The following is a 14,941-nucleotide window of genomic DNA, read 5'->3' on the forward strand; positions in this document are numbered from 1 at the left end:
GTTCCAATGTGACAAATTGAAGAAAACTTGAGCTTCCTCCTTGCTGGTTTTTCTTCTATGCACCCTTGTTTTTCTTCCCAACTCACTTTACTCCTATTTTTGCAAGTGAATGAAATGAAGTTCACTTTTAGGGATAGGAGATAATTAACCAAAAAAAACGGATTTGAAAAAGCAGTTAAAACTATTTTTTTTGGGGGTCTTTTATGAAGGTAGACGCTGGCCGAGTTTGGGGCTCGGGACTCGCTGAGTTTGGCGAGTTCGAGCCAAACTCGCCAAACTCGGCGAGTCTGGTGAGTTTGCTTGCCAGACTCGGACGAGTTCGAGTCCGAGTCCGAGTCCCAGAGACTCGGCGAGCATGGCTGAGACTCGGACTCGCTAAGTCTAGGCGATTCATGGCGATTTTTGTTTCTCTGGTTTGAACATACCCGTACCCAAGGAAAATTTAGTTTTTGCCAAATCCACGAATCCATACCAAATTCCGTATCCATATCTGTACCCGAATCGATAACTTAGATTTTTAGTATATATCCCACCTTTTAACAATAAGGTCTCAGTATATTTGAGTAAAATTCACAAAATAATTAATATCCCATGTCTTCACAAGTAGAGGCCTGGGAAAAGCCACAATTATCCTTCCATTCCCCTTTTTTGTCTTATTTGAATCTCCATGTCACCGTTGCCTTTTTTTGAAAACTTGTCTCTATGAGTTTGTCTTTTGTGCTTGGGTCATCTTTGTGGCTTCCAACAAATCGAGTAGTTCAATGATAACTTAAAACACCAAGAAAGGATTGAAGCAATGAATTTAGAAGAAGGAAATATGCTGGGCTCAAAACAATAAGATGGCCAAGTATTATAAATGCAATGCTTGGTTTGCAATCAAATTATTAAATATTCTTAACCCTCCAGCAAACACACAGATAGCTCAAAAAAATCTATCACAAATCTTAACTTGCAAAGATGGATAACTAAACAAATAACAAAACTTTGAATCCCACAAATCTCCTTTCGCGCAGTCTGCAGCTTTGAATGAGCTACAACGAACCAACCAGAGAGGATCACTCACCACCGTAGTCAATCTTCCTCAAGAGGGTTTGCATCCTCCAAAAGGCTAAAGTGAACCAAGTTTGATTTCCTAAAACCCCAAGAGTTCACCATAGAGAAAATCAATCATCTGCATAATTATATCCCCAAATGAGCTCTCAAACCCCTTTGATAACCTATTTTGAGAACTTTCCAGAAAAATTCATTTTAAAAACATTTTATTAAATTAAACTCCATTTTGGCTGCGAAAAAGAATTTAATATTAAATGATAATAATAAAATAAAAAAAAAGCAAAAGAATAAAATATAAAAGAATATAACTAAATATACTTAAAATTTAATTAAGTTAACGAATGGTCAAAAGGCATGAAATGATAAGTTGTGACTCTCCCAAATATGAGGTATAAAAGGGAGAAGAGAACTCATTTGAAGGGGGGAATAATTTGGGAATCAGAGGTGCAGATCTGATTTAAATAGAAGTGCAGACCTGATTGCGAAAGGTTGTCTCCCTTTCAAAGGGCAGAAATAATTAAGAGTTGCACTCTTTCAAAGGGTGCTAATGGTGAAAGGGTGTGTCTCTTGCCAAAGGGCATACATTATGAAGAGGTGTGATCTCTCCCTCAAACTTAGAGATATAAAGGAAAGAAATCAAAAGCAATTAGTGACATCACCATCAATCAGATCAGATCAAATCAGAACTGTTATTAAGTTACAGGAAGTAACTTCCTTGTTGTTGGTGGTATACACGAGGATGCGCTTAATATGTATGTTTAATATATGAAATCTGATAATGTTCTTATGCAGAATTTAATAGTAATATTAATATAGACTACAATATGTATCACAGTCGTTCTTAATTTCATATATGCTCATAATACCGTTAAAATGAGAGGACTAGTCATTACCGTAAGAACAACAGCAATTACAAGAAAACCGTTGATTATGAAAAGACAAGATTTGAATAACAAATTGGTTTATTATGAAATGGCACGATTTGCATATGGTAAGAGATGCGATTTGGGAAAAGGCATAAGACGTTCCTTTGAACACAACTAATCCCTTCAATTGGCAAGGTATAAGGTAGGGTTTGACATCATTCCAGCAAAGGGGGATTCGATGGAGCATATATGCTGATTATTCCAATATCGATCATTGGAGTGCACAGCCTGGGTTGCTGTGGTTGAGAAAAGTGATGAAAGAAAGGCAGAAACCTTTCAAAGGAGTTGCTGCCTCTAAAGGACGTGACCATTGATGATGGTGTTACCACCATGATAGAAGAGGTAATCAAGGGAAATGAAGGAAGAAGTAATAAGACAAAAGCCTAATACCTGCTACAAATATACTCAGCTATATATTCGAACTGGTATGAATTCCAAGAATTACATATAGCAAACTATATATGCATTACATGGTAATTTTTGCATGATAATATCTGTATATCCACAATATTAATACCTTGCATATTTATGACTGATGCTGATAACATTCTGCATATTTGTTTGGCAATATATTCATGTTTATGAATCTGATCTATGTTACTACTGAACACTATCTCTAGAGGGCACCCTACATGGATACATTGGGTAGCGGGGAACTGCTGTATTAAGGCACCCTACATGGTTACATTGGGTAGGGGGAACTGTTAATCAAGACACCCTACCAACTATTGCACTACCAAAATTCATGACTTTTACTGTGTTAATATTACAAGAATCCCTCTTTATGTTATACATAGCTAAAGAAATTGTCCATTTCGGAGGACAACCAGAAGGAGATGACCGAAGGTGCCGAGGGAACACAAGGGTATCGTACGGGAGGCAATTTGTTCGGTTCGGGGTCACCAACCTTCTCCGAAGGACCCACGAGTGGAGGGTTCGGTGCAAGAGGCGGAGGCAGAGGATCACCAGGTACAAGCACACAAGGCATCAGAGGAGCAAGACCCAGCGATGGGATGGCAAGTAAACAAAAATTGCCAAAGTTCACAGGGGACGGCAAGGAAGACCCCGTACGACACTGTCGTACATGTGAAACTATTTGGTCCGCCAACGGAGTGACGGACCAGGATGAGTGGGTACAGCAGTTCCCAGCCACATTACGCGGAGTTGCCATAGATTGGTACTCCCCGATGTTGACAAGCAAAAAGTGGCCACATGGGCCAATCTATAGAAGGAATTCAAGGAGGAGTTTCGGTTGCTCCGTGATGACAATGAAATCGTAGCCGAGATATACAGTACCAAACAAGGTCCCAAGTAGACAGTACGGGCATACAGTCGGAGGCTGAAAGAACTGCTGGGTTAAATGGAAAGCCAACCCGCAAATGGGTTGAAGAAACGATGGTTCGTTGAAGGGTTGAAATCCTCCCTACGGAAAAAGATGAAAATTGTACCCCCGACGTCATATGACGACGCCTATAATAGGGTGATGGACCTTGAGAGAGAACACAAAACGTCAAAGAAGAAGAAAAGTAATAAATACTCATCCGACGATGATGAAGACTCTGACGGGGAAAATATTCGGCTTAACCTTCATGAGTTTGGGAGGAGGCAGAGTTTTGGGATTCTTGCCTTCGTCCACATAAATCTTAGGTCCGGCATAATTACCACCCGACCTCCAATTATCCAAATTCCCTTTATTTCTATTGTTATATGGCTTGATCTGGGGAACCGGTTTTACAAAACCTTCCTCAAGATTCTGCAAATGGGTGAACTTGTTGGAGATAGATGACATGATAGAGCCTTCCTGGTGAAGGGTATTCTGTTTGCCATGATCTCCATTTCTAGAAAATGGCAAACCTTTCATAGCAGCCCTCGGATATCTCCTTGGTTTCACCATCTGCCATTCCGATTTTGCTTGAGGCAAGGGATCCCAGTTCCCCGAATTGCAAGCCGAAACCGCATATTTAGTTTTCTCGAAAACCATTTCTGTCGTTCGAGGTCTGGATGTTTTCACGAAGGAAATCGCAGAGCCATTTTTTCCTTAATTCTATTTGAATAAATTTGCTATTTCTATCATAAAACAATTTACATATAACTCCTTCAAGAACCTGCAAAAAACTAGACACATGACTCTTTTCTATTGCTTTGTAAAATCTTTACTATTGCTCATTTCCATCTAAAACTTGCTACAGGAACCTATGACTCTGAATTTTAGAAACACTAAGTATAGAGGTCAAATTCGGAACCCTGTCTCTTGGCCTTGAATTCCCTTTTATAGAAAATAAGGGAGAAAACAAGCTATGAGCCAGAGGAGACCCCTGTCATTCAAAAGTGACTGGTTACCCATAATTTAGTTACAAAATATTCCATTTAAGGAATGTCACAACCAAGATCAAATATCTGTAACTGATTCATCATAGCACTTTATTCACCTTTTCTCCTTTTGTTGTTGTTGATGAAGATCTGTGACGGGCCCACCTTGTTGTTGCTCACGTCCAAAAAGTAATTGTTGCAAAGAGACAAGACCGCCTGCCAGACTGTTACATCAAACAGTTAACTGACTAACTGTTTTCAGTCCTTACTCTTCCTTTAGGTAAGTATTACTCCATTTGCCATATTCCTCATTTGACGGCCATTTGAAATTCATAATTTCATCAGCTTTTGCTCTGTATGGAGTATACTTAACTGCCACTTGATTTGCATCTCTCTCAAAAGATTCAAAGAATGTTGTTGTACAAATTATTTTGTCCATGTTGTCCTCTAGCATGCCAGTATCTAAATCCTCACAAATCAAGTCCACTTGAGTGTTGATGACTCTTTCTGCCTCTTCTTTCCAAAATTGTAAAGGCTTGATTGCACCACTCTCATCTTCAATACTTGGTAGAAGTTTTTCATTCAACTCACTGAAGCTTCTCATCAACTCCTTTATTTTTCTTTCTATATTTTTTGGCAGCATTTGAGCCTCCTGCATTGATTTTACCAACAAATAGGTTGCCTGAAGTGTGGGCGGCCTCTCAGCATGGTATTTGGAAGCCATTGACATTACTTTGAGTTCATTTCCCCTTTGTAACCATTTTGTAAACAAAGGGATTGCTACTTCCTTATCTCTATCAAAACTTTGAATAGCATTAAACAATAAAGAATATAAAGAATGAATAGTATTTAGCATAGATGGAACACTCGCAGAGTACTCGGCGAGTTTCAAAAACTCGCAGAGCTTTCAAAAACTCGTCGAGTTTTTACCACTTTAACTCGCAGCAAAAACTTAGCTAGACTAAAAAAAGAGGCCCAAACATGTCAAAAAATTATCAATTTTTGTTTTTTCAAGTCAATTTCAAAGTATAAGTGGCATTTCAATGTCTTTTTCCTTTCTTATACTTTAAGTTATATTTCATGTATATATTGGCAGGATGTTTGAGAGTGGTTTCAGATCTCTAGGAGTTATAATGCAAATTCTAGGTTTTAGAAGATCTTTTAATTTTTCAGACTTATCAAATTTCAGTAATCATTATGCTCCTATCAACATTCTCTCACTCTCTCTATCTCACTCACTTTATCTGCCTCAAATTTTAGACCTATCTATCTCCCTATCACTTTTCCTCTATCCCCCTCTCTACCACACTCCATCTCACTCTCTCCTCTCTCCCCCAAGATCTAGACCTATCTCTCTACCCCTCTTTTTCTCACCCTCAGACCTCGGCGAGGGGTGCTACTCCTAACCTAATTTTAATTTGTAGATACTTGGTGGCAAAGTTGGGGTGGAAATACCCCAAATCTCAAAAAATTTGCTCTAAGAATCTTATGTCAACCTTGTAGTTCATCCAGTTGTGAGCACAATTAGAGCTTGTTTGAAGCCATCGACACAAAGAAGAGGAGCAAGTTAGCTCAAAAATGCCTCAATGATCTTGTCTTTGTGCAATATAATCTTCGATTGCGTGTAAGGAAGGTATAGGATGTAGCAGGTGGTCCACTTGACTTGGATGATATAGATCCTTACAGTGATTGGACATCATAGGAGCAGCCTCCATTGTTTTCTGAGGATGACATCACTGATTTGGAGAGGCAGGCTATGGAGGAGGAGGGGGGTGGATTTGGTTTCATGTTGGATGACACTGAGGAGGAAGAGGATGAGGATGAGGAGTCATTGCCAGTGCTACAAGCAGGTGGAGACATAGCTTCATCCAGGATGGAGGATGAGCCAGCCATACCGAGCGAGGAGGCACAGTCACGCCCACTGCAGACTTCTAGGACTAGACCCTCTAGTTTTACCTCTCCCCTAGTTTTTGCTAGAGCCGGGAAGAGGAAGTTGTAATTGTAATTTGTAATGATGTATTTACTTTTGGTTTTACAAAAACTATTTACTATTTTGCTTCCAGGCTTCCAGCCATCAACATTACTCACGAGGATGTGATTTTGTAGACACTTTGCATTTATATATATCTAGAATCAGCTCGTTTCTTTTGTGTTATCATTTATTGACTCATTGGATGCATTTTCTCATTAAATTTTGCAAAAAAAATGCATTTTTTATTAAATTTAAGCGTGTTTGTAAGTTGCCAAGTTTTTCGCCAAGTTTTTGCCGAGTTTTTCTAGAGTTTTTTTCCCAGGGGCTTGGCGAGTCGAGCCGAGTCGCGAGTAGTCCAACTATGCTATTTAGTCTACTATCTACCTTCTCATTCAAATGAGTCAGCACTGAGCTAACTATCTCCTTTTGCTTAATGGCAGACTAGTCAATCTGACTCCTTTAGCTTATTTTCTAACTCATTTACTTTCTCCAAAATTTGAACTCTTGTTGGGTCAGTTGATCTAGTGGGTTCAAGCTCTTCATCCACATATGGCGCTAATGGTGCAATTGGAAAATTAGTCTCACTGTCAAATTGAATTGCTGCCTTTACATGTGAGACAGGTGGAGACCTAGACATTGATGGGACTGGTGCAATTGTAGGAGCTGAAGAAGATGCTCCTATCTGTCTCTGGTCAAGAAGTTGAACCTTAGTTTGCAGCTCCACACACCTCTATTGAACTGCATTATAATCATTGAAAAACTTTTCAAACTTCTTCATTAGCTCCTCTTTTTCTTTAGCCTCCCTCTTTGAAGTTTCATGGGCCAATTTGGCCACATCAACAGCTAACTTTGAGGCCTCAACATTTGATGTATCAGAGGCTCTTTTTACAATAAGGCTTCTCCTCAAGTTTGGATTTATATCACTGATATTAGGCCTCTTAGGCCCCTTTTCTAGTGCCCATATTGCCAAGGTTGCATGATCATCTACAAATTCTGACCCTTTCAGTGCCAACCTTGCTTCTTCTGAATTGAATTGTTGATCTTTCGATTTTCTGATTGTATCAAAGGCCACTGCATCAGCTATATCCCACTCTAGCAGAATTAATCATCCTGCCTTCATCTGCAGTAATTCCTTTAAATTCCTCCATCATTCCATTTTTTACCTCCTGATTTTCCTGATCAGATCTGTTTGGTCTTTGGGCCTTTCTCTCGTCGCTTCTCCTCTTGTATTCTTCTATCTTTGTTTTCCATTAAATTGCAGGAAGGCCGGGCTTCTTACGAAGGCTTCATCTTCAAGAAATTTATCACATGCCTCCTTCCTGGCATCTCTAAAGGCTCTGCCCTGAATATCCAAAGGAGTGAGATCCAATTCTAAAGAGGGTGGCACAGAAGGAATACCAATCTGCATCTCTACATTTGTCACTACAATGGTATCTTCTTCCTGTTGCTCTTCTACCTGCCTTGGAGGTGAAAAAGGTACATGAGGTGGTGAGGGACTTTTGTCCGAGCCTTCAAGATCAATGATCTTGATCCCTTTAAAGGGTTTTACTTGGACCTTTGGGGGTGGCTCTATCTTCATTATCTTCTTTCCATTTCTTCTCACCAACCTTCCACTGTCACTGCTACTCTCCTCTTCACTACTTACTTCTTCTCTTACCCTTTTTATCACAACACCACCCCTTGGAGGAGGCACATAGCTAGGTCTATCTTCCACTAGACCGTCTGTTCTATGAGGTGGAGGAGGGGGTGAGCCTGGTTGTTTCATTCTCATCTGATGAATCAGGGTTGCTTCTTCAGGTGTGATGGGTGTAGGTTGCTGCACTCTTCTTCTTTCAACTTGCTGGCCATGAACTTCCTCAAGTCTGGCTCTCTTCTCTTTTAATGCAAGAATTAACTCATCAAAGTTGTTCATGACAAAATCTACTTTGGCACAAAATGGAGAGAACACATCCTTTTGTTTACAAATGGGAACAAATTGAGTATGCAGTTTAAGTTGGCGGTGAGCCTCTTGCTTACACAAAGGAGTGGCTTCTACAAATTTTCTTAAAAGAGAAACTCTATCATTGGTTTGAATATAGGAAACAACTCACAAAGAAGATGATGAGAACTTTTCTAGATCATGGTAGTAAGATTTATGATTACCAAAATCCCTGTCAAAGCTACTAAACCTTTATTAGAAGGACAAATGCTCATGAAAACAGAGATAAGGTGGCAAATATGAGAGATAGTAGTTTGAAGATAATACACATTTCTCAAGAATAAGAGCTGAAGTAGAAAGAAACAATAGACAGTTTATTTTTCAGTGACAGTCTTAGCATGATAAGTGACAGTGGCAAGAGAGAACACCTCCTTTTGTTTGCAAGGCATTTTTTGAGGCCAAAAGGGGATAGCTTGTGTCTGATAGAGATCAAAGCCTGTCGAAAGGAAAAAGCCAAATGCAATAACCTAGCAGTCAAGACCAAAATAATTGAATAGGATTATTTTATGACAGTCCAAAGAGACCAAATGGTATGCAAAGACTTTAAGGCACAAAATATAATGTCAGTTTTGAAAGAAAGCAGATTACAGCCCATTAAAGACAGCCTTTTCATAAAAGTAATGAGTCCTTGCATGATAAAGAAGAAGCTTATGATAGTTTTTTTCAATCATGTTTCTAAGGACAGTCACTTGTAGGTTATAAGAAGACAAATGCTATTGCTAGAAGATCTATTGGTGGCAATACTGATGAAAGTCCAAAAGGGCATGAGGTGACAGTTTTGAGAGCCCATGTGTCATGATAATCATTGCCTTCTATACCAAAAGACTATGAATGAATGAAGGACATCAATGCTTCAAAGCTTTCTGAGCCTTAACGATTGATTGATAAACGTGCTTCCGTTGCACTTAATTTAGTTTCTTGGAGTAGAACAAGGTCAACTGAGTTGTTTTGATGCCATTTAGTCAAACACTGCTTGTTAGGGGCGTTTAGATCCTTAACATTCCATTTTAGGATCCTCATTGCCCTCCAAGGGAGCGGATCCCTCCTTCGACCTTAGAAGGTAAGTTTTGGTAGATGTCTGATCACCATTGAGCACTTCTTTCACTCTTTTGTGTTTGTTCGTTTTGCAAACTAGCTTGGAATATACTAAATTGAGGCTGAGGGTGAGTAGTTTAGATGCGGATTGGCTGATTGGCAGGTTGTCATTACCATTTTGGGCATTGGCTTTTCCTTTCTCAACATATTCAATTATGGCCGTCTATGGGGTTGGGATAACATTGAGGGATTTCAGGTGACTCCCCAATTCTGTGTTGCCTAGACTACTTTGGGCACTTTGCCTATTTGTGTTGTTTGGAATCCATTATTTTTTAATCGTTAGGGGAAACGACAAGAGGTTTTGAAATGATCCCAACTTTTGCATTTAAAGCAAAAAAAATTGGGGGGTTTGATAAGAAGTATTAATGTTTGCAGAGATTCTATTGCTTCAAATGTATTGTTAATAATAGAAATGTATGATTAATGTGCATAAGATTCCTTTTAGTTTATAGCCAATCCACCATACCATTATGGAGGGGATGTAGAACATATGGAGAAGGCAACTAGCAAAATGGTCCATTCAAGTAGTGGTAACCCTGAGTGGGGCTGGGAGGCTGAATGGTGGGTACCATTAACAAGCTCCTGGGTTTGATGGATAGGCTCAATGCACCTTGTATGATCTCCTAGGTGCTTCATAGTGTGGAAGGAATGTTGGGAAAAGCCCCAAGGGATCTCATGTACATTAAGAGTATTATAATGATGAGTAGAACTCCCTTTGGAACATTGTTGAAATATATGTATATTTTTCTGTTGATGATTAACCTAGTTGCAGGGTCTAAATTAAAGCATTAATCCAAGCTTCAATTAGGAATTCTAGGGAAAAGTAAGTTCTAATAGGGGACATTACAATCATTGACCTCTTAGTTGTTGAGATGATTATGATTCTTCCTGTGACATTTAGGAACTTTTAGTACGTATTTTAGTTTAACAAATATTTAGAATGTATATATAACTTTATGATAGTGTGGTGAGGTGCCTTAGCTTAAAATGCCAAATCATTTTGAGATGATATTTGATCATTATGTGGCAAGTTTAGTAGAACTGGTGAGCAATCAAAGGGCCAATCTAAATGCTGATTTTTAAAACACGATCTTGTCTGACTGTTTTTTTGGTTAGCTTTGTTGCTTTTGTTGTATCATGTTACAAGTGGAAAATATGACATTAATCTAAATAGTTGTGGCTTGGAATGACTTGTCAAAGTACTAATGGACATATTCATGTTTTCTAGATGTAGGTATAGTTCTAAGTTCTATGAGTGATACAGGAGCAACCAAGGATAATGATGGGACCTGACAAAAATAAAAATAAAGATCTCCTGCACTGTTTCAAATCAATGCTCAAATATTAATGAAGAAAAGGCATTAATGAGATTGTAGAGAATGCGATATAGTGCAGAAGAGGGCTCGAATAAAGGAAAGGAAAATGACATGTTGCCAATCAAGTCATTAGGAGAGGCATTGACTATTTTGGGTATCTAGCTATTGTAAAATAAAATGAAACAACGCAAGGCATTCAATTTTGGCTCAGTTACCGGGTTCGCCTGTTTTGGGGTCCAAACGCGAACCGGGTCCAGGTCCGTGTTGGGTTCACCCTAGGTCCGGCCAGGGTTTGCCATTTTGACTTTGGTTTCGCCAAGGCGAACCCAGGATGAACCCACAGTCAAAATGGTGAACCCTGGCCAAACCCAGGTGCGGACCCAGGCGAACCCACAGGCTGGGCCAGTCAAGTCACCATAAAGTAACATTTTTATATTACAAAACTATTTTTTTTTGCCTTTGTGGGGCCAAAAACCCTAATCCACCCTTGCTAATTGGCATTTGGCATTGATCAATGATGGAGTAGCATACTATTAAATGTATTTAGATTTGAAATTTTGAATATTTCTTTATTTTTTTGCATATATATATACATGTACGGATGAACCGAACCCAAAATTTTCCTGAACCCACAAACCGGGTTCGTGTCTCCGAACCCAATCCCGAACCCGAACTGTTAACTTAGAATTTTTTTAATGGCTTCTATCTGTAGTAATGTGGGTAATGAGACCAAGGAAAAGATAAAAGGGCTGCGTACCCAAGAATGTCAAAAGACACTTGAGTCTGCAACCAGGAAGGTAAATAGACGGAGGTGTTTGCAAATTATAAAGTTAAGAAGAGGCATCACTGGTGGTGAGTGGGTCTGCATGGAGAAAGGAAACAACGCAAGTGTAAAGTGGTTGGGTCCACTGTAGAAGAGAGAAGTAGCTGTTGGGGCTGCGTCGAACAGGAAGAGGGGTGTGTGAGGTTAGAAAGGGAAAGTGGAGTATGAATGTATAGTTTATGAATGAGAGACATAGAGAAGGTTGCATAGGTTTGTTGTTAAAGTGTAAAGAAATAATGTAATGTTTGCTGCAGATATAAGACAAAATATTTGATGGGGCGGCATGAGAATTAAACAAAGGGATTTTAAAGTTTGCAGATTCAAAGTCTATAGCACAGGTATGCTGAGGGAGTTAACAGGCAGATAGAGAGTGAGTTGGTGTGAATTTGAAAGGCCAACGAGAGGACCAGTTCTGTTTAAAAGTGAGAGTTTTGTTTTGAGATATTGTGATTTGTATGTTTGCAAATTTGAAAAGAATGTAATTTTGTTTCTTATTGCAATCTGTTTGTTGGATTGTAAGAAGAGAGTCTCTGCGATTATGTTATGCACTCTTGAATTTTTAATTAAGTGCAGGAGGGGAGATTTTCGTATTGCATCAGTGAGTGAGTAATATTTGTATATGTCAACATGACTTGGTATTTCTTGTATTCCATTACAAAATGACATTGAATGGTAAATTGTAGTTCCTATCTTTATAGGGGTCAAATTATTTTGTAGTTGCATGTGGTTGTTATTCTTGTGTAAACAAATACTTTGGCATGTGGAAAATTTTGAAGGAATTAAGGATGAGGATAATAATGGTTGGGTGCAAGGTGGATATAATGATGGCATTCCCTTGAACATTCTATCAACACATACCTTGGACCTTTTAATGTTGCAAGGGCTATTCTCGTATAATGATCACCCCTCTTGCTATATAGTGAATCAGGTTAGACCAAATCCTATATTTTACGGTCACGGCTTCTTCAATTTATGAGTGCACACTCAAAATACATTAGATGTGGCGATTAGGAATGTTTGATGAACCTCATCTATTCGAAGAACCCAAATTAGTAATAGTAAATACATGGTTTACATTTCTAGGTAGATTAATCACTTACTGTATGTCAAATGACCCTGAATACCACTTTTCAGTTGTATTAACAATCCTATTTTTACATGACCTGTCTTGCACTCATATGCATTGCGAGTGGGTGGGTTATGCAAAATATTTTATGAATTGTCTTTTGGTGTGTCAATTCTTTATTTTTTGTTTCATGCTGATGTGGGTGGGTGTTTTACAAATTGCTTGCGCGTGCGACCTTTTATGTCTTAAAATTCCAATTGTATATTTATTGGCTTATACCTGTGTGTGTATTGGAATCACTGATCATGTGCATTGGTTAAAGAAAATCTCAGATATTGTGTTTCTTCTGTTCAGCTAATGGTTCACCAATTTTTGGATACCCATTAGAGTGGAGTATTTGGTCAACCTGTGAATGCCACTTTTCAATGCTGGAGGAGAAAAATCTCCTTAAGAAAAGAATATGACTATATGTTTTTTGATTTTCAATTCAAATCACTGAGTATGTACGTCAGTTAGCAATAAATTTATGACCCCTAATCTGTTTTTTTAAGATTTTTACATATTTTCAGTGCTACTGTTGGTGGTTATTTTTCAAATGGTCTGTTAAGGCTTCTTGAATAAAAAATTACCGTATTCTCATACCGGGTCAATGATCTGATAAAATTGGCTTTCTTTTGACAGAAATCCTATTAAAGCTTTAGATTATAAGTTTAAAATAAAGAATTCTTAGATCAGTAAAGTTTTAGTTGCAGAAAGTAGTGTTCAAAATCAAATGTTTTTGTTGTCAACCTTTACATTACAAGCAGTTAGACCATCATTTAAGCTTAATGTAAAGCTCTAGATCAGTAAACTTTTAATTGCAGAAAGTAGTCTTCAAAATCCATTATTCACATTGCCTACCTTTCTCATCTATCCATCCATCTATATATTTACATTATGACGATGAATGCATGAAGTTTCATTAATCGTGTCAATGTGGAGATTAGACTAAGAAGTCATACACCACTAAGTTCCTTGATTACTTTGCATGCCTTTTTGAGGAAATGCATGAACTTCGCTGCATCCTTAAATACATTAGTAGATCTTCTCTTTTTTGTGCTAAGATGGACTTCCTTATGCCAAATACTTTGGATCAAGCATTTTGTAGTTTGCCCAAAATTGAGGCAAATGTGAAGATGAAGTAAACAATGACTATCTCTGTGCAAAACCAGACCTTTGCAAGAAAATTACTGTTCGTATGGTTATACAAGAATGTGTCAACACAAATGCCACAATAGAACTTTCATTTGTCATCTCCAAACCCCATTCTCCCAAGATGTTTGCACCAGATAGGGACAGAGAGAAGCAACTGCAAAGTTCACAATATAACTATCACCATTCCCACTTTCACGACAACTCTAATTAATTTTTATGTTTTGATTCAGTGCAGATAAATGAAAAAATCCTGTTAGCAGTCACTAAAGAAAATTGAGGATGGAAAATGATGGAGCATACAGAGGAGATAAACTTGTATTGCAGGGTCTAAGGTTTCATGGTTTTCATGGAGTGCTTGAAGAGGAGAGAAAGCTTGGCCAGAAATTTTTGGTGGATGTTGATGCCTGGTTAGATCTCAAGAAGGCTGGAAGATCAGATAAACTGGAAGATACTGTTAGCTATGCTGAAATTTATAGGTATACTATAAATTTTCCTGTCATAAATAGTTTTAGTTGGATTATAAATTAATCTTCATTTGTTTCTTGACATGTAGAAATTTTTTCCTGCTTTGTGACTGGTTTTTAACCTTATTACTCTTGTTCAAATGGTTGTAGTCCATTTAAAGATCCATACTGATGGGTTTTGTTTGAACTGCTTGTGATCTATTACAGCCTTGTCAAAGAAATTATTGAAGGTCCCCCTCATGTCCTTCTTGAATCAGTTGCTGAATTGATTACATCTGTTATTTTTGATAAATTTCCTCAAATTCATTCTATTCGTGTTAAGGTTGGCAAACCACATGTTGCAGTTTTAGGCATTGTCGATTATTTAGGAGTAGAAATTTACAGGACATCTAAAGCCTCTGTACAAACTCAAAGCTAAGTTTTAAGAAGCGACGCGTCATTCAATGTTTGACGTTGCTTACTGTTTCAGTCATTTAAGAAATTTATGCAGATTTATTTTGATGATATTTTTTAATGGCAATAGTTTTTGTGGGGATATCCAATGAATTTTTTTATTATGTGAATATTTATTACTCTTTCAAGTGCATTTGAGGGAATGTGTATATGTGTATATAGTGTCTTCATTGCACTTGTAGTAACTGAGTGTGCCAAAGTTAGAGTCGGTGTAATTGCATTTTGCACAAGTTGGTTAGAGTGATATGGAAAAAGCATATGCAACTCTCATTACCATGTAAAAATGTGTCG

The 14,941-nt window shown here is 38.1% G+C and overlaps 1 protein-coding gene across 2 annotated transcripts in view; it reads left to right on the top strand.

Moving 5' to 3' along the window:
• LOC131030139 (dihydroneopterin aldolase 1) overlaps positions 1-14,703 on the top strand; it is a 38,603-nt gene extending 23,900 nt beyond the window's left edge. Inside the window, exons 2-3 of one of the 2 annotated variants that reach the window (XM_057960824.2) lie at positions 13,964-14,209; positions 14,405-14,703. In XM_057960824.2, the coding sequence (XP_057816807.2) occupies positions 14,013-14,209; positions 14,405-14,615 (408 nt within the window). In that variant the 5' untranslated portion in view covers positions 13,964-14,012 and the 3' untranslated portion in view covers positions 14,616-14,703. The remainder of the gene's footprint in view (positions 1-13,963; positions 14,210-14,404) is intronic. The other variant, XM_057960822.2, reaches the window with a different exon arrangement.
• The last annotated feature ends 238 nt before the right edge of the window (positions 14,704-14,941 follow it).

This window comes from Cryptomeria japonica, chromosome 9, assembly GCF_030272615.1.
Source record: "Cryptomeria japonica chromosome 9, Sugi_1.0, whole genome shotgun sequence".
Classification (NCBI taxonomy): domain Eukaryota; kingdom Viridiplantae; phylum Streptophyta; class Pinopsida; order Cupressales; family Cupressaceae; genus Cryptomeria; species Cryptomeria japonica.